This window comes from Vitis riparia, chromosome 5 (assembly GCF_004353265.1).
Source record: "Vitis riparia cultivar Riparia Gloire de Montpellier isolate 1030 chromosome 5, EGFV_Vit.rip_1.0, whole genome shotgun sequence".
In the NCBI taxonomy this organism is placed as follows: domain Eukaryota; kingdom Viridiplantae; phylum Streptophyta; class Magnoliopsida; order Vitales; family Vitaceae; genus Vitis; species Vitis riparia.
In genome coordinates, this window is record NC_048435.1 from 21,824,884 (window position 1) to 21,849,571 (window position 24,688).

The 24,688-nt window shown below is 36.5% G+C and overlaps 1 protein-coding gene and 1 non-coding gene across 6 annotated transcripts in view; both read left to right on the plus strand.

The window, feature by feature from the left end:
- The window catches only part of LOC117913774 (eIF-2-alpha kinase GCN2), a 105,691-nt gene that overhangs the window by 24,138 nt on the left and 56,865 nt on the right, over positions 1-24,688 (plus strand). For all 5 annotated transcript variants that reach the window (XM_034828806.1, XM_034828809.1, XM_034828808.1 and 2 more), the window contains exons 11-14: positions 18,538-18,655; positions 18,917-18,971; positions 19,310-19,506; positions 20,312-20,496. In XM_034828806.1, coding sequence (XP_034684697.1) covers positions 18,538-18,655; positions 18,917-18,971; positions 19,310-19,506; positions 20,312-20,496 — 555 coding nt within the window. The remainder of the gene's footprint in view (positions 1-18,537; positions 18,656-18,916; positions 18,972-19,309; positions 19,507-20,311; positions 20,497-24,688) is intronic.
- Positions 12,607-12,725, plus strand: LOC117915482. The gene has a single exon (XR_004651394.1). It is a non-coding gene; the product is annotated as a 5S ribosomal RNA (ribosomal RNA).

The following is a 24,688-nucleotide window of genomic DNA, read 5'->3' on the forward strand; positions in this document are numbered from 1 at the left end:
TAACTTAAAATTAGGTATGAGGGCTTCATATCTATTTTTTTATTTTTTATTAGTGGCTTCATATCCATTTTATTTATTTATTTATTTTTATGAGAAACAAAACATATTCATTAAAATGTATAAAAGCACAAGTGAAAGATGACAAATCCTTCACCGATTATGAAAAATAGTGGTGGAGAAACCTACTCTAGTAGACATCAATGTTGCAATGGGAGACAATGTAAAGAAAATGACTTTACATTCCTTAGGATTTTGTGCAACTTCTACACAAAGGTCCCTTAGCATTGCTCTTCTACTTGCTATTTTAACCCTTTTGATTTGCATATCAAAATACAAAAATGTTGTATAAAATCCAAAGATATGCCCTTAAAAAGCTAGCGTAATGGAGTTCTAAAAAGAGGAATAAAAATAGATTAGATACCATCTCTGAAGTCTTCAACTTTTCCATAAAGATTCTTTTATTTATTTTTTGCCAAACTATCCAGATCAATGTAAGACAAACGATTTGTCATAGAACTTTATCTCTAATAATGATACTTAAACTTTTGAAGGAAATGGTCAACATCTCAATGATACTTATAGGGGGAACCCAATCCAATCTGGTTAGTCCAAATATCTTATGCCATAACTCTAATGTCATTAGATAGTTTAAAAAAGGTGATCAATCAATTCTTCACTTCTCATATGTAAAGTGCAATGGTCTAATAAAAAAAAAAATGTAAAGTGCTACGATTCGGAGTAAAAGCTTTGAAGCAAGTCATTGGTATTAAGTATTAACCCTCTTGTTGGCCATTAACCAAACTAGCCTTCACCTTTGATGGGACTTTTGATTTCCATATGAATTTTGCTAGAGAGAAAAAAAAAAAAAATAGAAGTTTATTGATTAGATAAGGGTAAGAAGAATGATTTAACCATAAATAAGCCTGAAGACGATAATGACCATACTCTCACATTTGGGGAAGACATTGATAGGTTCACACATGTGAGAATGAACATGAGACTTTCAAGATCCTTTATCTCCAACTCAATGAGGGTCTGATGAAAGTCAAAGTTCCAAGTTACATGGAAAAATAAGTTGGGGATAGATTAAAGAGGAGAATTTATAATTGATGTAAGTCTATAAAGATTAGGAAATGGAGGAGAATTTTGTGGGTTCTCCCATATTTGGAGAAGGATTTGTTGATGGGTTGGAACAAGAGCTTTGTGGGCAAGAAGAGAAAAAAAGGCTTGGAGAATAACTTCTCTTTGCCTTTTTTGGACAATTCGAAAGGAACACAATTGAAGAACCTTTGAAGGGCTGCAATGCATTGACCAATCTCTCAAGGACTCCTTTGTCTCTAATCTATACATGTGTCTTGGAGTTATCTTATGGTTGATGGCAAAGTTGGTCCCCTTTCCTTGGTAGATTTTATCAAGTGCTTGAGCTTTAAGTATTAGATCGAGGTTATGGTTCTAGCTTGCTTCTTTTGTTTTGTCACTTGCATACTTCTAGTGTACCATGCTTGCCTTTTCTTTAGTGGTCATTTTGATGTATTTTTATTTTTATATGCTTATCAAAAAATAAATATGAGGAAATTGACTACTCAAAAGTTGATCCCCTCACAAGTCTTCTAAAAAACGGATCTTGGTCCCATTACCCACCAAAAAAAGGCTATGACTTGAGAAATCTTAGAAGACTTGAGCATTGGCCTTCCAAGGGTAATAATGTGACCACCTAACTAAAATGTTTGCATTTCAACCATTAGTGTTTGTCCATAGATGCTTAAGAAAACCTTATGCCAAAGAGCTGTACTTTCACTTGAAAACTTACAAATCCATTTCCTTAAGAGGGCCTATTCTTCAAATATATCCTCCCAAACTCCCATCCTCCTTCCTCCTTAGGCTTGCACAGTTAGCCTTGCCTAGATGATCTTTCTTTCCCTCGCCAAACCCCAACTGAAGAAAATCCTTTTGCATTTTCTTAGTCTTTGTTGCCATTGATGTTGAAATTTTATACAAAAGGAGGAAATAACTAAGGATGTGAGACAAACATGATTGTATTAGAGTTATTCTTCTACCTAAGGACAAAAAGGCTTTTTTCCTTTCATCCAATTTCCTTGAAATTGTTCTCATAAAAAAAAAAAAAATTCCTTGAAATTTCGTTTGTGATTAGGTCCCAAAAGACATTATCCTTAGGATTCAACCTTAGTAGAACAGCCAAATAGGTTAAAGGCTACTTGGAAACTTTACATTCTAGCAGAAAAACCAAACTAGTGATTTGATTCCAACTTGTGTAGCCTTAGGATTCGCCTTTAGTGGAAGATCCAAATTGGTTAAAGGCTATTTGGAAACTTTACATTCTAGAAGCAAAACCAAAGTAGTGATTTGATTTCAATTGTGTTGATTCCTAACAACATGGTTTTGTCTAAATTGATTTTTTAAGGTCTTGAGGGCTAGAAGCTTTGGAAACTTATCTGTTTATATGCCTGCCTACTAAAAAAAATCTTTTTATATGCCTAAAATGGTCTTGAACTAAGTGCATTTATGTTTAGAAGCATTCTTAGATTCACAATTGACTTGGTGCTCTATTAAATTAACTCTTATTTGGTTTGAGCATGCTCTTTTATATTATGGCACCATGGAGCATGTTTGAAGACACTTGGTCTTGAACTATTTGGAGATGATTCAGCTCTTATTATTTCATAGGCGTCTGAAAAGGAAAGAGGTTTGTAAAAGTTTGATGGTTAGATCCATAAGATTATCAATGTCACTTTTTTTTTTTTTGATAGGAAACAACAGAGAAATATATTGATAGAATTAAGAAGTACAAAAGGAGGATGAGGAATCCTCCTATAAAAGAAAACTAAAAAACAAGAATACAAAAACAATAAGCTAAATGGTAATAACAAAAAACAAACTCTCTTTGCTAGACCACCCCATTGGAGCTACACATTGCTAGTCAATCTAGTTGCAACATATTAAGGGGAATGCCCTTAAAAACCATGGAACAAGAAGCCCAAAAAGAAGCAAGGAAGTGAATGGTATCCTATAGATTCTCTGAATTCCTAGCTTTATCCTAAAAAATCTCGGCATTTCTTTCCCGCCACACAACCCAAATTAAAGCAATACATTCAGTTTGCCACAAAACTATGCCTCTCTTGGATTTTCCAAAACCCTTATAATTGATGGTCATCATGTCAGAAATGCTCCTCGGGGGGACCCAATCCATCCTTGCTATCTGAAATAATCTATGCCACAACCCCTTCGTCAAATAATAGTGTAAGAAAAGATGATTTGCTGATTCTCCATACTTCATACACAACTTACGGATGTCAGGACTAAGAGCTTTGTAGGGTCTTCTCAATTGTAGCAAGTCATTAGTATTTACCTTCTTGTGTGCCACTAACCAGACAAAAGACTTGACCTTAAAAGAGATTTGAGAATTCCAAACAAAATTAGTAAGGAAAACTGGAGATAAATCAGAGAGGTGAGACAAGGTTAGAAAAAAAGACTTGACTATAAATAACCCTGAAGAAGATAAAGACCATGATCTCGCATCTGAAACCGATGGGGATAAGTGCAAACAATCAAATGAACGCATGAGGCTTTCTAATTCTTCTATCTGAGAATCGGAAAGGTTATGATGGAAATTAAAGTTCCAAAAGAAGGAACGAGTAAAACCGAGAATTGAAGATATGGGAATATTTTTAGCTGTGACTTCTCAAAATAGTCTTGGATATTGGAATCCCAAAGGTTGGTTCCCCCGCCACAAGTCTTCCCAAAAGCGAATTCTTTCCCCATCTCCTACCACAAACCGAGTATACTTGGAAAAATCTTGAAAGACTTGTGTTATATCCTTCCAAGGGCAACGATGTGACCATCTGATTATATTGTTGACATCCCAACCATTAGAATGTGTCCCATAAATGCTTAGAATGACCTGATGCCACAGAGCTGAACTCTCCTTAGGATACCTTCACAACCATTTCCCTAAAAGAGCGAAATTCCTTAGAGAAATCTTCCCGAACCCCAATCCCCCTTTTGCCTTCGGTTTACACACTACATCTCAACTAATAAGATGATCTCTTTTACATTCCCCAGTCCCTGACCAAAGGAAATCCCTTTGCAATCTCTCAATTTTTGCAACCATTGAAGCGGGAATCTTGAACAAGGATAGAAAGTAGCTAGGAATGTGGGATAGGCATGAGTGGATAAGAGTTATCCTACCTCTAAAAGATAAATAAGCCTTTTTCCACCCATCTAATCTCCGCGAGATTCTCTCAACCACTGAATTCCAAAAGCCACAAGCCTTTGGATTCCCTCCCAAAGGAAGACCCAAGTAGAGTATAGGCCAATCAGAAACCTTGCAATCAAACATCAAAGCCAACTTAGAGAGATCATCTTGATCAAGGTTGATGCCACAAAGGTTACTCTTATCAAGGTTGACCCTAAGCTTAGAAATTTGCCCAAACACTAACAAAATAAACTTAAGAGTTTGCAATTCTTCCACACATGTGCTAGAAAAGAAGATGGTGTCATCTGCGAATTGCAGATGGGACACCCTTGTTCTATTCCTATCTACACTGAAGCCCTCCAACATACTTCTCTCCTCAGCTCTCAACAACATCCTACTCAACATATTAGCGACGATAGTAAATAGAAAAGGGGATAGAGGATCACCTTGTCTTAATCCTCTAGATGCTTTGACCCACTCTTTAACATTTTCATTCACTAAAATTGCATAAGAGACCGATGACAAACAACCTCTCATCCAGGTCCTCCATCTAGGACTAAGCCCCTTCCTATCCAACATATGATCCAAAAAATCCTAATCCACATGGTCATAAGCCCCTTCCTATCCAACATTATCTTGTAAAGACAAGTGATCAAGGTAATAGGTTTAAAGTCTGAAATTTTTTTTGTCTGCCTTTTTTTGGGCAGAAGAACTATGAAGGTGGCATTGGTGCTTTGATTAATTATCCCGCTTTTGTGAAACTCTATGAGCACCCTCACTAAGTCCTCCTTGATCACATCCCAACAATCTTGAAACACTGCAATGGTAAATCCATCAGGCCCCGACGCCTTATCCCTATCTAACTGAAAAATGGCTTTAGAAATCTCTTCTTCAGTAAAAGGGGAATCCAACCTAGAAGCACTCTCCACTGAGATTGGGGGTCAATCTAAGCCTTCTACTCTCCAAGACTCTTCAGGAGGACATGAGTAGAGCTTTTCATAAAAAAGTAAGATCTCCTCTGTGATGCTATCGATATTATTCAACACCAAACCTCTTTCATTTTCCAAAAACTTGATGAATTTCCTATTTCGTCCGCCAATAGCTACTTTATGAAAAAACTTTGAATTGCAATCCCTTTCTTTTACCCATTTCACCCTAGCCTTTTGTCTCCAATGAACCTCTTCCTTCAATAATAATTCCTCCAGCTCCCCTTTTCTCAAAGCTTTTTGTGCTGAAAGTTCAGAAGAAAGAACCCTTTCTTGCTCAACATCATCAATGTTAGCAATATCACAAAGGATGTTTTTTTTTCCCTTTCCTTTAGCACTCCAAAAGATTCCTTATTCCACTCTTTCAATTTGGCCTTAACAAATTGTAACTTCCGCATAAACTTATGACCTTCCCAACTAACTCCCTGAAAACCTCTCCACCAACTTCTAAAGCAGTCTTTGAAACTAGGATGTTGCAATCACATATTCTCAAACCTAAAAGGAGTTGGTCCCCACTTGAAAGGATTGGTGTCCAAAACAATTGACCAATGATCCGATGTCCATCTAGGAAGAACTTCTTAGAGGCTTTGAGGAAAGAATTGCTCTCACTCAATTGTGTAAAGAAACCGGTCCAATCTCTTACACAGGTGAATCTTGCATGTTTGACTTAGTGAATGGGGCGTTCCATAAAGGGGGGTCAATTAATTCACAATCTCTTATAAATCCATCAAAGTCTCTCATGCTAGAAGTTAAACTAGAGCCTTTCAATTTTTCTGAAATTCTCCTTATAACATTAAAATCACCGCCCACACACCAGGAATGAATGGAAAGGCCATAAAGGTCTAAGAACTCCACCCAAAAATCCTTCCTAAGTAAGGAATTGTTTGGGCCATAAACTGAAGACAACCATAGAGATCCACATCCATCAAACAAAAACTTGACTGAGACAGAAAAGGAGCCTATTACCACCTCCTCACTGCATAGTTTCTTCGAGTCCCAAATAATCAAAATCCCTCATGAAGCCCCACAAGCCAGAAGAGAAGCCCACTCCTTATTCCTAACCGACCAAACACTACCAACAAACCTTTTGTCACACACCTTCGTTTTTGTTTCTTGAAACATTACAACATTCGGATTCTCAAGACACAAAAAGATCTTTAACCACCCTTTGTTTTTTTCTAGATCCCAAACCTCTAGTATTCCAACTGATGATCTTCATGATAAAAACCTTTCTAACCCTAAACCTCCAAACCAATTCCAACAGGTCTCAAATATCTGTGGAGAATCTGTTCTTCCGCCTAGAATACACCTTAATATCCAAAGAACTTAAGACCACACGAACTCTAGCTATTTTGCTGGGAGAAAGGCCTTCTATTTGGAACCCACCCAAAGAGGAAAACTCAGCTTCAATTGGGCAATCTATAACAAGGTTAGGGGCCTCAATAGGCATGCTGGGCAGGGTCTTAAGGGAGTTAATACCCTCATATATTTGGTTCAGACAAGCTAACTGGGATTCCACAACATCTAGGTTAGGATTGCCAACAAAATCTTGACATAAAGCACCATCGTCATTTTTTTGGAAAACATTTTAGATACTACTCTAGCTTTCGTAGGAGACTGAGACAGAATTATTGAATTGGGAAGAACATGATCAAAACAAAACAGGGGTGGATGTGCCAAGCCATAGGAGGGGGGAAATTTTTTTAAAGATGACTGAGAAAGTGGAGAAGAAGATACCTCATTGTTTTCTACTACCATCAATCCACAAGTCCCCATAGAGGTTAGCCCTTTTTCTCTAGTTACTGGGCTAGAAGGAAAAACCAAGACTGAAAAGCCATGATGAGCAGAACCCCCAAAACCCTCAAAGTCTGCTTTGTCTACAACATTAGAAAATTTGCACAGTTTCGCCTTTCCCTTTGAATGAATAGAAGCCTTAAGAGAAGACCTCTGTTGATTATCCGCATTGCCTCTTGTCGACGAAGCCCCTTCCCCAGAACAACTTCTTCGGAACCCTAACGGACGACTAAAAATGAGAGGACTCGAACTGTACCTTCGCACCATCTGTGTTCCCACTTCGAAAGCAACGTCCTTTGGAGGGGCAACAAAATTTGAAGATGGAATCACTTGCGTTAGAGGCTCGCTTCGTCTTTTAACCTCTTGTTGGCAACTAGAAGTTGGAGGATTAAGATTAGTCCACGGCTTCTTTGAACCAACCTTTGTTGTGGACCTCCCCATCTAAGAAGAAGAGTCCTCTGAGATTGACTTCCCCTTTCCCTTTGTAGAGGTGTCTTCTTTGCGTAAAGAGCCTTTCCCAAAATTGGGCTGATTTCTACCTAGTTCTTGGCCCAAAGTCGTCATCGGGCCTTTTAATTTAAAACCCCTCTCCCAGCCCAAATTTGCTTCCACCAATGGCCTGGGTTTTTGAGGAGAATGGGCCCTTCCCTCTTGCATTGCATTAAAGGCCCGATGCCAGTCCTCAACACTTGAGTGGGCCTTATCCCTTTCGACCCAAACTTCACCAAACAGCTTTGACCCAAAGGACCCTATTCTCTCTTTATTTGAATTCAAATTAAACGGAGAGGAAGGTTGGAAACAGCTGTTCCCCACATCTGCACTTCTCTTGCCATGTGTCTCCACAATGGCAACCTCAACCTTTTGACTTTTTACTCCATCTTTCAATCTATCAGCTACCCCATTAGAAGACCACCTTTTAGCCGTTGATTTAGCCTTCTCAACCAGCCTTCTGCCACCGGTCCATGAGTGACACTCATAATCCCCCCCAAGTTGACTCACCCATTTCTCTATGCCGCCTTTCGCCTTCAGCTCCATCCACTGCAACTGATATTGTAAAAACCCATCCCTCATCTAACACCTCAATCAATGCAGGAAAAACCGAACGTTCCTCCATTAAAATTCTAACCCTTGCCTTGCAAAGATCATACAGTTTCACCGTTTGCCAATCAATCTCTGTCACCGTCCCCCATTGCTCCGCAATTTTCTTCAGATGTTCCTCAGACCATAAATGAAAGGGCAAACCCCGTAATTCAATCCATCCTTCTTTGAACTTCCCCACAACTTCTGAGTTTTCCTTTGGCGACCACCTTCTCAAATGGGCTGTATACCCTCCCTTAATCTTGAGAAACCTTAACTCCTGACGAGAGAAGGCTTCTCAAATGTCACTTTTGCTAGTGACTTGGGAATTTGGGTGCGCTTTTACTTGGATGATGTGGTTTGCGAATTAGGTTGCAAATCAGTTTGTCAAGTGGGGAGTAAAGCAGTTGGTATCTTTTGTAGAGGATATTTTACCCTGAGTTGTATTATGCTATTTTAGACTAGTTTTTGGTCAGATCCTTCTTCCGTATTGCTTGTTTTATTGTCACATTAAAGTAGTCTATTTTCTCTTTTTATTTTTTTATTTTTTTATTAGAGCTTGTGTTTTTGGAAGGATTCCTTGTCTTTCTTTGTACCTTTTGGTTCATTTCAATGAATTTGTTCTTTTTGATGAGAAAAAGGAAAAAACCCGTAAGGGAACACAAACCAATTATAGAGGAAATAAAACTAAACCTAAAAGAATAATGACAAAAGGACAATGACAGAAGATGACTATCAACCCATTTAGACTCAAGAAATCCATGAAGTCAATGAAATCCATAAAGAACCATCTTGCATATGCCAAACAATCCACTATCCATGCATAAAATTATCACTAGACAACTACTTTACGCTATATATTTGAATTTTCTACCTCAAAATTTTACTTATAGACTCCAAACAAGCAGGAAAAAATTAAGTAAAAAAATGAGAAAAAGAAAATAAAAAGTTAAAAAATTTGAGATAGAAGAAGAGGGAAGAAAAAACATAAGAGTAATATTGGTATAATAAGGTACATTTTCTTAGGTCGTATAGGCTTTTGATTGTAATTGAGAAAACTTGTGAAATATCAAAGAGATTCGCCTGCTCAAGAATTCACTAGCATTGAGACAACATATCACCTTTTTCTTCACTTTACTGTTTATTTGGGATATGACACAAGTAAAAGGTAGGTATTCCTGAGGCCTAGATGTATTGCACAAATTAGATGATCGCAATAAGGTTTGAACTCCACGACAAAGTTTTGGCACGGGGTTATATTTTCTATCTTTTGCATGATTTGGCTGGAAATAAATGCCAAAGTTTTAGGAGACCAATAATGAAGGCATTCCTATGAGCTTGACCATATTGGACTGGGGAGAGGTGTATAGGTGCGCAACAGGAGAGTGGTTGGATATAGGTTCAAATGGAAGGCCCTCCCTTTGGTTGTATTAGACTTAATCTCAAAGATCGTTCTCTAGGGAATCCAAGGCAATTGAGATAGTATGTATCTTTAGAGACTATCATGACATTGTAGCTAATGCTATACAAAAGCTGTTGGCTTTGGTTTAGCCATAGGGATTGAGTCTTTATTCTTATTAGGTGTTATGGAGGGAGCATCCTTAGGCATTAATGATTTACTTATGGAAGGAAATTCAGTAATTGTCGTATCTTGGGTTTCTCAAGGCAAGAGAGGTTCTTGGAAATTGGGTAGATGGACTCACAAAATTATTGATCTTTTATGTGGTTTGTGTTGCTTTTTCACTTGGATTCTTGGAGAGGCCAGCCAAGTTCCAGATGATATGGCTAACCATGGTGCTCTGATGTTGGAGATTTTTTTAAGGACTCTTTACCACATAAGTTGGTTTTGTATATGCTTCTTAGATTTCCTAGTTGGTGTTTTATGGGTCCTTCATTTGTAATCTTTTCATTTTACTTGGGTTGAAACATAATTGATTTGTCCTCATATTTTTTCAATATCAATGAAGTTATTGTTTCTTCTTTAAAAAATAGTGTACATAAGGGCTAGAAAAATCTTAAAGTGTGTTTTTTGTTCACTGAGATTTAAACTTGGGAATGAAGAAAAATGGATTTTCAAAATCTAATGGATATAAGGTTCTCTTTCTAACATCTAATTAAAGTAAAAGTTTGATATTCTCATCAAATTTTATTGCCATTCTACTTCTTGTTAACTTTTGAATTGTGTGGGAATTAATTCAAATTTACTTAACAACTCTTTAAATAATATTTGCAAAAATTATTTTCTTCATAAATAAAGAAGGAAATAAAAACGGATTTATGTCCCTTTTATATTCATTTCCTAGAATGGGAATAAAAGAATACTAAGTCTCTATAGGTAAGTGATCTTCCACAATCTTTAGTGAGACTCATATCAAAGGAAAACAACTTCCAAAATTGGCAATCTTATACTTGGAAATGAGATATTTGTTCCTTAGTTAAGATACCCACCAAACAAGCATACTCTAAAAGCATAAATGAAATAAATTTAGAAATGAAAGCAGTCTAAGGTTTCCAAAAATGGTCCACTCTTTTTCTTAGATCACAAAAATTACTTGTAGAGAATACTTCTAGAATTGACACCACTAGTTGACATGTTCGATTTACAATTAGCTAGTTAGGAGACTTGGAAATGGCATGGAAAGAAAGATGAGAAGTACAATGATAGATGTTAAGAAATATGAAATATGGCTTATATGACAAATGTTAATATTGAGAAAGAACAAGATAGAGAAAATATTATTCTATATTATCATTGATGATGATGAATATTTATATGCAAATACCTTTGAGTTCTACTATAATTCAAACTCTATCTCTTGCTCTAATTCAAATTAATAGTAGACTTCTATTCTAATTCAAACTTTATATTCTACTCTAATTCAAATTAATAACAAATAGACAAATACTAATATGTAAATTAAGGATAAAGAATATTCCTAGATTTTAGACACTTCTCTTCAAGTTGGTGCATAGATATCTATCATGCCTAACTTGTTTGTTAGATGTTTAAAAACTGGTTTATGAAGTCCCTTAGTTAGGATGTTAGCTAGTTGTTGGGTAGTTGGAACAAATGGTGTGCATATAATATTAGCTCCAAGTTTTTCCTTTATGAAATGTCTATTAATTTTCACATGTTTAGTCCTATCATGCTGAACTGGATTATGTGCAATACTAATTGCAGCTTTATTATCGCAATAAAGCTTCAAAGGGTAGATTGTTGGTTGTCTCATCTCTTTTAGGATATGCTTAAGCCACAACACTTCACAAACCCCATGTGCCATCACTTTAAATTCTGCCTCCGCATTACTCTTGGCTACCACACTCTATTTTTTACTGCTCTAAGTAACCAAATTTCCTTGGATAAATGTGCAATACCTTGAGATCGATCTCTTATCAATTATTGAACCAACTTAATTTGCATCCATGTATACTTCAACTCCCCGCTGCTCATTCTTCTTAAAAAATAGTCATTTCCATGGTGTATTCTTCAAGTATCTTAAAATTCCATAAATTGCTTCAAGATGCACTTCAAAAGGTGAATGCATGTATTGACTTACCACACTAACTACGAAGGTAATATCCAATCAAGTGTGAGATAGGTAAATCAACTTACTAGCCAATTTTTGGTACCTTGTGGTATCCAATGGAAACTCAGTTTCTACCTTTTCGAGCTTTACATTGGAATCTATGGGGGTATTTGAAGGTCTACAACCACTTATTCCTGTTTCCTTTGGGAGATCAAGAATATGTTTTCGTTGTGAAACAACAATTCCCTTCTTTGACTGTGCTACCTCCATTCCAAGAAATCATCTCAAGGCTTTAAGATCTTTAATTTCAAATTCAACAGCTAGACACTTCTTCAAATGATTCATCCCAACAATATTAGCTCCAGTTAGAATAATGTCATCCACATAAACTATTAAACTAAGCCCAAGGAGATCTTAACGTTCTAGAGAGTATTTTAGAAATAGGGTGTCATTTGTTTGTCCTTGACAAAAGCTTATCTTCATAAAATAGGTGAGCCTTTCAAACTAAGCCCAAGGAGATCGGTTAAGGCCATATAATGATTTTTGTAGCTTACAAACCTTTGACTCAATTTTATCAAAGTTGGGAGGTAGATCCATGTATACTTTCTCCTTTAGATCTCCATTGAAAAATATATTTCTAACATCCAGTTGTTGTAGTGGCCAATCTTGATTTGTAACAATTGATAAAGAACTTTGACCATATTTAATTTTGCAATGGGAGAAAAAGTTTCTGAGTAGTTAATCCCATACATTTGTGTAAATCCTTGAGCAACAAGGTGCACTTCATACCTTCGTAGAGAACCATCAGAATTATAATTGATAGCGAACACCCATTTACAGTCAACAGTAGTTATCTTTTTAAGTAGAGTTACCAATGTTTTTAGAACTGGATCGGTTATCGAATCAGAAAAGTTATCGGTTCACAATTCACTAGTTGGACCGGTAGTCGAACCACGGTCGAACCGGTGACGTCATAAATATGTAATTTATATATTATTAAAATTAAAATGGGTGCGATCATACCAGCACTAATGCATCGGATCCCATCAGAACTCCGCAGTCAAGCGTGCTTGGGTGAGAGTGATACTAGGATGGGTGACCTCCTGGGAAGTCCTCGTGTTGCACCCCTTCTCCCTTTTTGGAAAGCTATTAGAAAGGAGTGGTTGGGTATGTATAGCAGTTTAGCCTTTCATGTGGGCAATGGTCGGAGAGTGAGATTCTGGAAGGATAAGTGGTGTGGAGATGAGCCTCTCTACGAGTCCTTCCCTTCTCTTTTTGCCATTTCTCGGGCTAAAGACGCCTGGGTATCGGAAGTGTGGAACCCAGATGGTGTAGGGGATGGTTGGACCCCTCTTTTCTCAAGGGCGCTTAATGATTGGGAAATTGAGATGATGGAACAGTTTATGCTAAAAATCCAAGCTTTTAGGTTGCAAAGGGAGAACGAGGATAAGATGGTCTGGACAACATCTAGAAGTGGTGTTTTCTCAGTCAAGTCGCTCTACTCTACTCTGGAGCCTGGTGGTCCTGCTCTGTTCCCTTATGTTGGTATTTGGAGAGCGTGTGTGCCTCCAAAGGTAGTTTTTTTCGCTTGGGAAGCTTCCTGGGGCAAAATCTTAACTTTAGACCAACTCCAGAGGAGAGGTTATTCTTTGGCAAATAGGTGTTTTCTTTGTCTTGCGGAAGCAGAAACGGTGGATCATCTTTTACTCCATTGTGTTATGAAAAGGGCATTGTGAAATCTTCTTTTTTCTCTCTTTGGTGTGGAGTGGGTTCTCTCTGGTACAGTTAAGGAAACTCTCCTTGGGTGGCATGGAGCGTTTGTGGGGAAAATCCGTAAAAAGGCGTGGCAAATGGCCCCCTTATGTATATTTTGGTCAGTTTGGAAGGAAAGAAATTTGTTGGCTTTTGGGAATGAGGTGTTGTCAATCCAAAGGTTGAAATATTCTTTTGTATATAATCTGTGGTCATGGATTAGGGTGTTAATAGTTTTGAGCCCGCGGTCTCTTGTTAGCTTTTTTGAGTGGCTAGGCTTTAGTATAGGTAGGGGTTTCGGCCCGCTACCTTGGTTTAGAGTCGAGGGGCTGCTTTTGTATACTCCCTGTATATCTAGAGGGCACTAGTTTGGTGTCTCCTCTTTCATTTTAATATACTTCTCTTTACTTATAAAATATATATATATATATATATATATATATATATATATATATATATATATATTAAAATTAAAAATAATTATAAAAAATTTAAAATATATATGAATAAATTAAAAATCAATAATATTATTTTATATCTTTGATATTATCAAATTAAATCATATTAATATTTTAAATTTTATTAAATGAAATATGTATAATATTTAAATGCGAATATATTAAAAATGAAAATTTAAACTAATTTTATAATTTTTAAAAATATTATATTATTTTTATTTAATATTATAAAAAATTTTAAAATCTAATATACATTGTTTTGTTTACCATATTAGATAACAAAATGCATGTAGCCAAGTGGTGTCCTAGGTTGATTGCAAAACTTGAGGTCTAAGGTTCAAACCCTCTTGATGGAGATTTGTTATATTTTTTTCATTGATATTAGTTAGCAATCCCACATCGAATTTTGAGAGGAATAAGGATGCCAAGGACGCCTATAAAAGCCATCCTCACTTAGGGCAAAGGCATAACGTCATCTTGTGGGCTCAAGACTCAGCCCACAAAATGGTTGGGGTGGTTGTGGGCTTTGTCATAATAAGATAGGGCCCAACATGGGCTTTAGCCAAAAACATTTAAATCCAATGGAACCCTTCCATGCTTACAAAATGAGGGGTAACTTGAACGATTCGGTTCGTTTAGAACTGTCCAGTTCGACCGTTGGTTTAGGCGGTTCGTGACTCGTCCAATACCCAAACGGTTTAATAGAGCAAACTGGATCGGAAATGCAACTGATCGGCGGTTGAACCGGCCGCTCCAGTCCGGTTTTTAAAACATTGAGAGTTACCACCTCCCAAGTCTTATTTTTCTCAAGGGCCCTCATTTCCTCAAGCTGGAATTTTTAGAGCATCTTGTACATTCTTTAGAATTTCTACACTAGAAAGTTGAGAGGTAAATGCGACCATGGAAGATGACAAATTCTTATAAGACATGAAATTGGATGTAGGATGTTGAGTACAAGACCTAACACCTTTTCGAAATACAATAGGGACATCAAGATCACTAATAGAATCTTCATGGTTAATATTGAAAGAAGAACATGGTTTAGATAGAGGCTTACCTTTCTCAATTGGTGAGATTAGATCTGTTCTTAGGACAAATTCATGACCTTGCTTCAAAGTAGGTTTCTCTATCCTTTCAATACGGTTTCTCCTTGAGTAGATATGAAACTCTTTATTGTTTTTACTTGTATTTTCACTAAATTTAGTATTTTCATGATATCGATCATGTGTTGGCATTAAGGCAGGTTGTTCAATATTTTCAATTGCTAAATCATTTGTTCCCAAAGTTTGTCTACTACCAACCAACTCATCAAGCATGAGTGGTTGTTTTTCTATTTTTCTGGAGATTTTTCTAGGTATTTTGCTAGAGTTTGTGATTGTTGTTGAACTAAAAGTAGTTGGAATAATGGCTGGTCTAACTCGAGTACGTCACTAGGAATGAAATCTACACTTTTATTCTCCCCTTGACTATAATCATGACTAAATATGGTTTAGTCATTGTTTTAAAAACCGGACCGGACCGGCCGGTCCGACCAGTCGAACCGTCGAACCGTCGACCGGTGAACTTTCTGGTTCGGTCCATCCCAATAAACCGTTTCATGGTCAAACTAGTATTGAACCGTTCAAACCAACGGTTGAACCACCGAACCGGACGAACCGTTCAGTTTTTTACAAACTAGTCAGACCATAATTGTTACAAATATTTGTTAACTATTAAGAGGCCCATTTCCACGCTCAATACTACCAAAACTGAAACTATGGTCCAAGCCACTAGGCCCAGTCCAATGACAAGCTTATAAAACTTAAATTTGGGCCATGTTTCTAGGCCTAAATTATTGGCTTGTTTGGTTTGGATGTTGAAGCTATTTATAGGGCACTTAGAGCACATAGAATCCATGTGCTTCCGATGTGGGACTGGGACTAGGACTAAAAAGAGGCAAAACATTGCTTTTTTGCTGGACGGATCTCAAAGTTTGAAACCTTTGAAGTTTGAAGTTTGAACCATTGAGCCACCATAATTATTAAATGATATTGTTAAAAAATATGTATAATAAGAATCTAAGATTAATATTTTTATTTCAAATTTTTATCATATAAAATCTTTAAAGAAATGTAAATATTTAAATTCCTGTTTATTTTTATACTAATAATAATATAATAATTATAAAAAATAATATAAATTAATTAATAGAATAATTTTAAAACAATAAAATACAACGACAAAAAGATTAAATTAAATATTATAAATTTTTTCATCTTAAATATATCTTCATTCTTAAATATTACATATTTCTATTTAATAAAATTTAAAATATTAAACTTTATCATTTAATTTAATATACCAAATATAAAAATCAAACATTATTAAAATTTGTAATTTTATATATTTTTAATTTTTATAATTATTTTTAATTTTATATAATATATAAATTATATATTTATTACATCACCGGTTCGACCGCTGGTCTAACCACTGAACTGTGAACCGATAATTTTTTCGGTTCGATGACCGGTCTGGTTCTAAAAACATTAGGTTTAGTTAAAAAAAAAAAAGTGACATCTATTGTTATAAACATTCTTTTGGTACATGGATCAAGGTATTTATACCCTTTTTGTATTGAAGAATATCTAACAAATATGCATTTAGATGCTATAGGATCAAATTTTCCATGGTTATGATTATGGACATGAATGAAAGTAGTGCAACAAAAAATTTTCAAAGGTAAATTTGTTGAAATCCGTGAAGTAACAAAACACATGTTGAAAAAATCAAGCGGAGTTTGATATTTTAAAACCCTAGTAATGGTTAAAATAACTTCATCACAAAGATATTTAGGAACTTTTGTTGAAAAGATGAGTGATCTAGCAACTTCTAAAAAATGTTTGTTCTTTCTTTCTACCACTTGATGTATTATACCATTTTCTAGAAAGTAGTTTCCCAACAATTGATTAAAATATTATGTTCCATTAGTAGTTCTAAAAATTTAAATATTTGTTTGAAATTGCGTTTTAACCATTTTGTGAAAAATTTTAAATACTTGTGTCACTTCTAATTTTTCTTTTAGCAAACACACCCAAGAAACCCATGGATGATCATTTATAAAGATGATAAACAACTTTTTTCTTAAAAAAGTACTAACCTTAGAAGGTCCCCAAACATCACTATGTATTATAGAAAAGAGTTTAGAGACTTTATAGGGTTGTGAAGGAAAAAATGCATGATGATGCTTTGCAAGTTCACAAATTCCGCAATGGAATAAAGATGAATCTTTGGTAATGAACAACTTTGGAAATAGATGTTTCAAATATTTAAAATTAGGATGTCATAACCTAAAATGTCATAACATTATTTTAGTCTCACTAGTTACTAAAACAAATTCAAAACAAGTATTTTGAGCTTCTCTACCTAGTTTGATTCCGTCTTCAAAGAAATATTGATTGATCATTTTCCAACAATAGCCGAAAGTGATCCATTTGCCATTTTTATTTTATTTTTCTTGCACATGGACTATAAGAAGAGAACAAATTTGAAGAACCGGTCATATGATTAGTTGCACCATAATCTATGATCCATGGGCAATTTGAATCAAGGCTAACAAGGGCTATGGGAGGATGATTACCTTTTTGGGCTAAGGAACAAGAAAGAGATTGCTTTAAAGAGATCTGAGATCGAAGAAGTTTGCATAGGTGCTCTATTTGATCCTTAGTAAAATGAGATGTTTTTAAGGAAGGTTGTTGCCCCTGTTTATTGCTTCTAGTTTGGTAGGCATGACTTTTCCCGCTAGATTTCTTTTTCTAGTTTGATGGCTTGCTGTGAATCTTCTAGCAGGTATCATGAGTATGCTAGGGTTTCTTACAGTGGTCACACCATGGTCTATCACCCTTTTTAGAATTCCTTTTTTCTCATTCTTGATCAAACCCCTTGGTAACAAAGGATGGAACTATCAAATTCTATTCTAGCCCTTGGTGACTCAAGGTTTATGATAACAAATCTTCTAGCCTTTTCTTTTCTAACTTTGATACCATATTGAGAAAGAAGACGATAGAGAAAATATTAATCCATATTCTCGTTGATGATGATGATGAATATTTGTATACAAATACATTTGAGTTCTACTATAATTCAAACTCTATCTCTGACTCTAATTCAAGCTAATAGTCGACTTCTGCTTTAATTCAAATTCTGTATTCTACTCTAATTCAAACTAATAATAAATAGATAAATACTAATATTTAAATTAAGGATAAACAATATTCCTAGATTCTTGATAGTTAAGCAGTGCATGTTGCTTGCCACAAGGAAGTAGGGATTGTGACTTCAATTTTGGATAAACAACATAATTTAGTTTGCTTGGTTTATGTTTGATTCTTGTGTCCATTAATACTAATGGTCTAACTAGTGTAGATTCCTGGTCTAATTAACTGATATTAGTAATTCTTCTTACCCCCTACCTACATAAATTCCTTGAATATAAGGAGGGTTTTGATGGTTTTAAGAACAAATATTAGAGTTTTATTTGTTTTATTCTTTTAAAAAGTTTTGTTAAGTTTCTTTTACAAAAATTCTACTATCTTGAGCTAAAATGGTTTGTTTTTCATTAAACCTCCTTAATATTATCTTAATTTAGAGATTGTTAGGGAATATTTGATCTCAACATCCCATTTTATTGGGAAGACATAGCTTACTTCCCAATTTTTGATGTCTTTCTCTAATCAGTTTCCTGCTAACAGGTCATGGTGGATTTGGTCATGTTGTGTTGTGCAAAAATAAACTAGATGGAAGACAGTATGCGGTGAAGAAGATTCGTCTCAAAGACAAAAGTCCACCTGTTTATGACCGGATATTGAGGTACATGTATAAGTATATATTTTATAACCATTCGAAAGAATATCAGAAGTTGCTTACCTCAGAAAATCTGGTTAATGTTGAGGTTTAATTTTTATAACATGTGTGTGCGTGTGTTTGACCAAACATTGTGATAAAAATAGGCCAATACCTGTTTTTATGTCCTGATCTTATTTATCCACTACCTTTTGTATACATTAGTGTTTTTATTTTTAATATCATTTAATTTTTTTTTTTACATATTGACTATGGTGAGGTACTCAGGGAAGTGGCCACGCTTTCCCGTTTGCAGCATCAACATGTTGTCCGTTACTATCAGGTAAGAGCTTTCTTATTTCTTGTTTTTGCTATACATATTTTAATTATACAGTTTCTAGGCATACCTTTGTGGCCTGGTAATCAGACTCTAGGTTTCTTTCAGTATGCTTATTTTGGAATGTGAGCAAGCTGTAACTATTTGGCTGTTTCTGTTCTATCATCTATGTTTGTTTATTTGTTTTTTTTTCTTGTTGTATAGAAAAGGTTTTCTAAATGTTGTATATTGTAATAATTTGTCATACTGACAAAATTCATCAACCCTAATTTAGGAATTTTAATCCAATAGGCATAGTAATTTTCTTCTAATACAATGGCTGTAATATGTGCACAAATTTCCAGGCATGGTTTGAAACAGGAGTTTCTGGTTCTTTTGGGGACACAACTTGGGGCTCAATGACACCAGCAAGCTCAAGTTTCAGCTACAAGGGTGCAAGCTCAAGTTTCAGCTACATGGGTGCAAGCTCAGCAGATGTAAATGTGCATGAGAATAAGCTTGAATCAACATATTTGTATATACAGATGGAATACTGTCCTAGGTATTCTTTTTCTTTTAATTTTTTCATGAGGTTTTTTTCTATGTATATATATAAATGGAACACATGTATCACAAAAATAAAGTATGGCACAATATATACAATTGCTTGAAAAATAAAGTGGAAAAGAGGCAAATATAGACATTCATCCCCACTGATTGCTAGAGTTTTGATGAAATCAATTCTCAGCTTGTGTTGGCATTTTATTTTACCTAAATTGATTATTTTTTTTTGGTAGGCATAGCATAGGTGAATACATAATAGTGGATGAAGTTTAGTGTGAACTGGCCGGGGAAACACAAGTAAACGTAATATTTTTGTCTTGTGATATGCAATTTGTTTACTTCCTAGATACCACATGTTCTTTTATTATGTGTTAATATTGCACTGTTGTCAATTGTCATGATTTTTGAAAACTACAATACTTTAAATCTTTATCCATGTTGAGCTCCACGTTCAAAATAGTTGGTATTTGGAACATATATCTTCTGTAAAAGCATCATAAAAAGGAAATTTTTGGATAGCATTTAGACTTACCTTGAAATCTGTGAATTGTCATTCCTGAAGTGTCTAGTTTATTTTATTTGGTTATTTTTTTCTGTACTTCTGCTGAAAACCATTCCAGCTGTGGCTAATCAATTTAAGTTCTTGAAACCTGTGCTTTTGTTTAGCAAAAATTGTTATTGATGTCATTGTTATATTGCTCCGATTTCCTGCCATTAATCTGTACAATTGATATATTTGTGTCTCTTTACAACTTGTTTTGCAACATTTTATTTTAGTTCTTTTTCCTTTTTATGGTTTGAAGGACTCTCCGCCAGATGTTTGAATCATATAGCCATTTTGACAAAGAATTGGCGTGGCATTTATTTCGCCAAATTGTTGAAGGCTTGGCACATATACATGGACAGGGAATCATCCATCGGGACTTAACGCCAAATAACATCTTCTTTGATGCTCGCAATGATATTAAAATTGGAGACTTTGGTCTTGGTATGATCCATATTAGTTTTAGTTTGATACCATTTGTTTTTCTATCTATGTTTATGATGTCTGTGTGATGTATTTTGCTGCGTTAATTGCAAATTTCCAGTTCTGGAGGGGCTGCTAATTGGTTTCTCAAGCATATAATACACCAAAGAAACTGCACACAATCTCATTGGAGTACCAATCAGTTAAATGCATGGAAACTAAACTTTTTCAGAAATTGATAATGCATACATAAAAGAATGTGCTAAGAACTTCTTGTAATGGTTTGAACTGCCATTTAAAATGAAATATTGATTCTTTTAGTGCACTTTGATGTTAATACGCATGGAAAATCTGTAAGAGGTGGTGGTTGCATTTATGTTTTACTATGTTTAAACAGCATCCCTGAATGACATTTTGAAAAATATCTGCAAATATTTTGATAATGATTTTACATATTTATTGGTTTCTAAGTTAGCATTGCATTTGATTAGACAACTGTCATGTTAGATTATTCTATAAAGGTTTAAGATGCTCTCAAGGATTAGAGTATAGAATTTCTTCCACTGCTTAAGTGAGCTACTACTGCTTTGATTTCTCCCCCCCTCTCCTCTCCTTTTTAGCTATGCTATCATTACAGTTACTGCAATTCATTTAAGGGAAAAAAGAGAAGCTTTATACTTTCATAAATAAAAGCAGAAGTGGAGTTTGTAGTCTGAAAAATGAGACCAATAGTCCTATAATGTTTTGAGTAATTGTGATCGATAATTTTTGTTGTTTATCACATCAAAATAAAATTTTAAACCTAATTCACTATGATAAGGTAGTTTTTACTCGATAAAAAATGGTTTTTGTTGAATATAATGTATTTATAGTGTATAATCTTTCCTTGTTAATGTAGGTCACATGAATGAGAATTAAGGTCTTTCTTCTTTCTCTCTCTCTCAACATGGTATTAGAGCCAAGGGAGAAAACCTAATTCTTTCCAGTTTCCCGTGTCATCAACTCCGGGAAACCTTCCGGTGACTGTGTTTCATTCCGGTCACCTTCTCCATCTCCCAATACTTTCCGGTCAGTCGGATCGTCGTCAGAAAAACACTCACCGCCGGCAAACTTTTCCGGCGACGTCTTTTTCCGACACTGACCATACCAGAAGGAGCGCCTGGAGAAGATCTCCAACTTTTGAGAAGGCATCGGAACCAAAAGATCATCCACGCGCCGGCCACGCGCAATTTTCCGTCCTGCGACTGCATCTCACGCGTTGGCGCGTGAGGGCGCGTGAGGACTTTCCCGGCCATGCGCCTCCTCCTCCAGCCTTGCCTGACGCCGACTAGCCTTCCTTCATCCCTGGTTCTGCCATCCGAGCCCTGCACGTACCTCTTTTGGGGTTTTTTGCCTCCGCCGACCCTCCAAACAGTTTTTCCGGCGAGCTTCGGCTACTTTTTCTCCGTCCTAATCCCTGCACATGCCTAAGGAAGTGTTCTTCTACTTTTCCGGTGGTGCCACGCCGCGATCTGAAGCCGTCTCCCTTTCTAGTGGTGCCACGCCGCGATCTGCAGCCGTATTAGGGCTCTCTTCAATCCAAATATACTTCATTCTCCAGATAAGTAGATATGACTACTAAAACTTCCATTTTTTCCTCTGTTATATCTAGATCTCCTATGATTACTTCGGAGAAATTGGTTGGCAGTGACAATTATCTTTCCTGGTCTGCCTCTGTTGAACTTCGGTTTATGGGTCAAGGATATGAGGATCACTTGATTACACAGGAGGCAGATATCCCTGAGGTTGACCGTGTACAGTGGAGGAAGATAGATGTGTCAAAATATTGTGTGAATGACCGAATACCTTGGCCTTGAGGCTAAAATAAGGAAGGTGTGGACAGCAAGTGTGGGCTAAAATATGGAAGGTGTGGAGGGCTAAAATAAGGAAGGTGTGAAGGGCTAAAATAAGGAAGGTGTGGACAGCAAAGCTGTCCTTTGACAGCCCCCCTCAAATTGATGCAGGTTGATCAACAAGCATCAATTTGCTACTTAGCAAGCAATGTCGATGACGAGGGAGAGCCTTGGTGAAGATATCAGCTATTTGTAAGTCGGTGGAAATATGTGGAAGAGTGATAACACGAGCTTCAAAGGCTTCACGGATAGAGTGACAGTCCACTTCAATATGCTTTGTGCGCTCATGATAGACAGGATTGGCCGTGATCTGAATAGCGCTTGTATTATCGACATGTAGAGGTGTAGGATCGGTCTCAGAAAAATCTAACTCCGCAAGCAAACCTCGAAGCCAAATGATTTCAGAACAAGCAAGAGACATCGCCCGGTACTCAGATTCTGTAGATGACTTAGAGACTCTGTCTTGCTTCTTACTTTTCCAAGATATCAATGCATCACCTAAGAACACACACCAACCAGTGATGGAGCGACGGGTATCCGCACAACCAGCCCAATCAGCATCACTATAAGCAGCAAGGCGAGTAGAATTGCCTGCAGGGAAGAACAAGCCACGAGTAGAAGTGCCTTGAACATAGCGTATGATCCTACGAACGGCAGCCAAATGAAGATGACGAGGAGTCTGAAGGAACTGGCTGACTTGCTGTACAGCAAAAGAAATGTCCGGTCTAGTAATGGTGAGATAAACAAGGCTACCCACCAACTTCCTGTATAAACTGGGATCAGCAAGTAAGTCGCCCTCCTCTTTGCGAAGCTTGACATTTAATTCCATGGGAGTATCAACAGAAGTAGCCCCTTGTAGACCAGCTGTAGCCACCAAGTCACTCGCATACTTATGTTGATTGAGGGAAATACCAGAGGGACTATGATGCACCTCAAGACCAAGAAAATATGTGAGAGACCCAAGATCTTTCATATGAAAGGACTCGGAGAGATGAGTTTTGAGCTGACCAAGTAAAGCAGAATCGGAACCAGTAATCACAATATCATCAACATAAACCAAAAGAACAACAATACCCATGTCTGATTTCCGAAGAAACAAGGAAGTGTCATACTTGCTCTGCCTGAATGAAAATTGTAATAAAGTGGTGCGGAATTTATCAAACCAGGCTCTCGGAGCCTGTTTGAGACCATAAAGAGACCGACGAAGCTTACACACATGTGAAGTCGGAGAGGGAAACAATCCCGGGGGTGGCTTCATATAAATACACTCTTTAAGATCCCCATGAAGAAAAGCATTTTTTACATCCATCTGATGTAGTGGCCAATCACTGGAAGCAGCAAGAGCTAGAATCGTACGAACAGTAGTCATTTTAGCCACAGGAGCAAAGGTCTCTTCATAATTGACACCATATTCCTGATTATTCCCAAGTGCAACAAGCCGAGCTTTGTAACGATCCAAACTTCCATCAGATCGGACCTTGACTGAGTAAACCCATTTGCAACCCAGAGGAACAGTAGTGGGAGGACAGGGCTCAATGTCCCAAGTGTGATTGGCCTCTAGAGCGGCAATTTCTTCTTGCATAGCTTGTCGCCAACAATCATGCTTAGCAGCATGTGAGTAGCATGTGGGAATATCAAATTTGGACAATGCAGCAGTAAGGGCTGAAATAGAATTGCCAGAACTGGAAGAGGGAAATCCATACCTATTCGGAGGTACAGACACTCGAGAAGAGCGACGTACTGAAGGTGCTGCAACTGACTGCATCTGGAGCGTGGTAGGATCAGATATCGGGTGAGCCACTGAAAGAGACTGTGGGCGGGAGCGTCTCGTATACACAATACCTGGTTGAAAGCGAGAACTGACTGGATGAAGATCTGAGAACTGTTGCTCAAAGGAGGGAAGAACCACAGTAGAAGAGGATGACACAGTAGAAGAGGATATAGGAAAGAAATGTTGATTTTCAAAGAAAATAACATTCCTAGAAATACGTGTACGATGTAATGTAGGATCATAGCAAACAAATCCCTTTTGACACATATTATATCCCAAGAAAGCACATCGAACAGATTGAGCAGATAATTTATGTCGCTCATGAGGAGGTAAATGAACAAAGCATACACAACCAAAAATACGAAGGTGATCATAACTAGGTTGCTTAGCAAATAAGCGGAAATAGGGAGACTCCATATGTAGGACTTGAGAAGGTAAACGATTAATCAAGTGAGTAGCAGTTTTTAGAGCCTCTACCCAAAACATGTATGGAACAGAAGATTCTAACAAGAGAGTACGTACCATATCTAAAAGATGACGATTTTTGCGT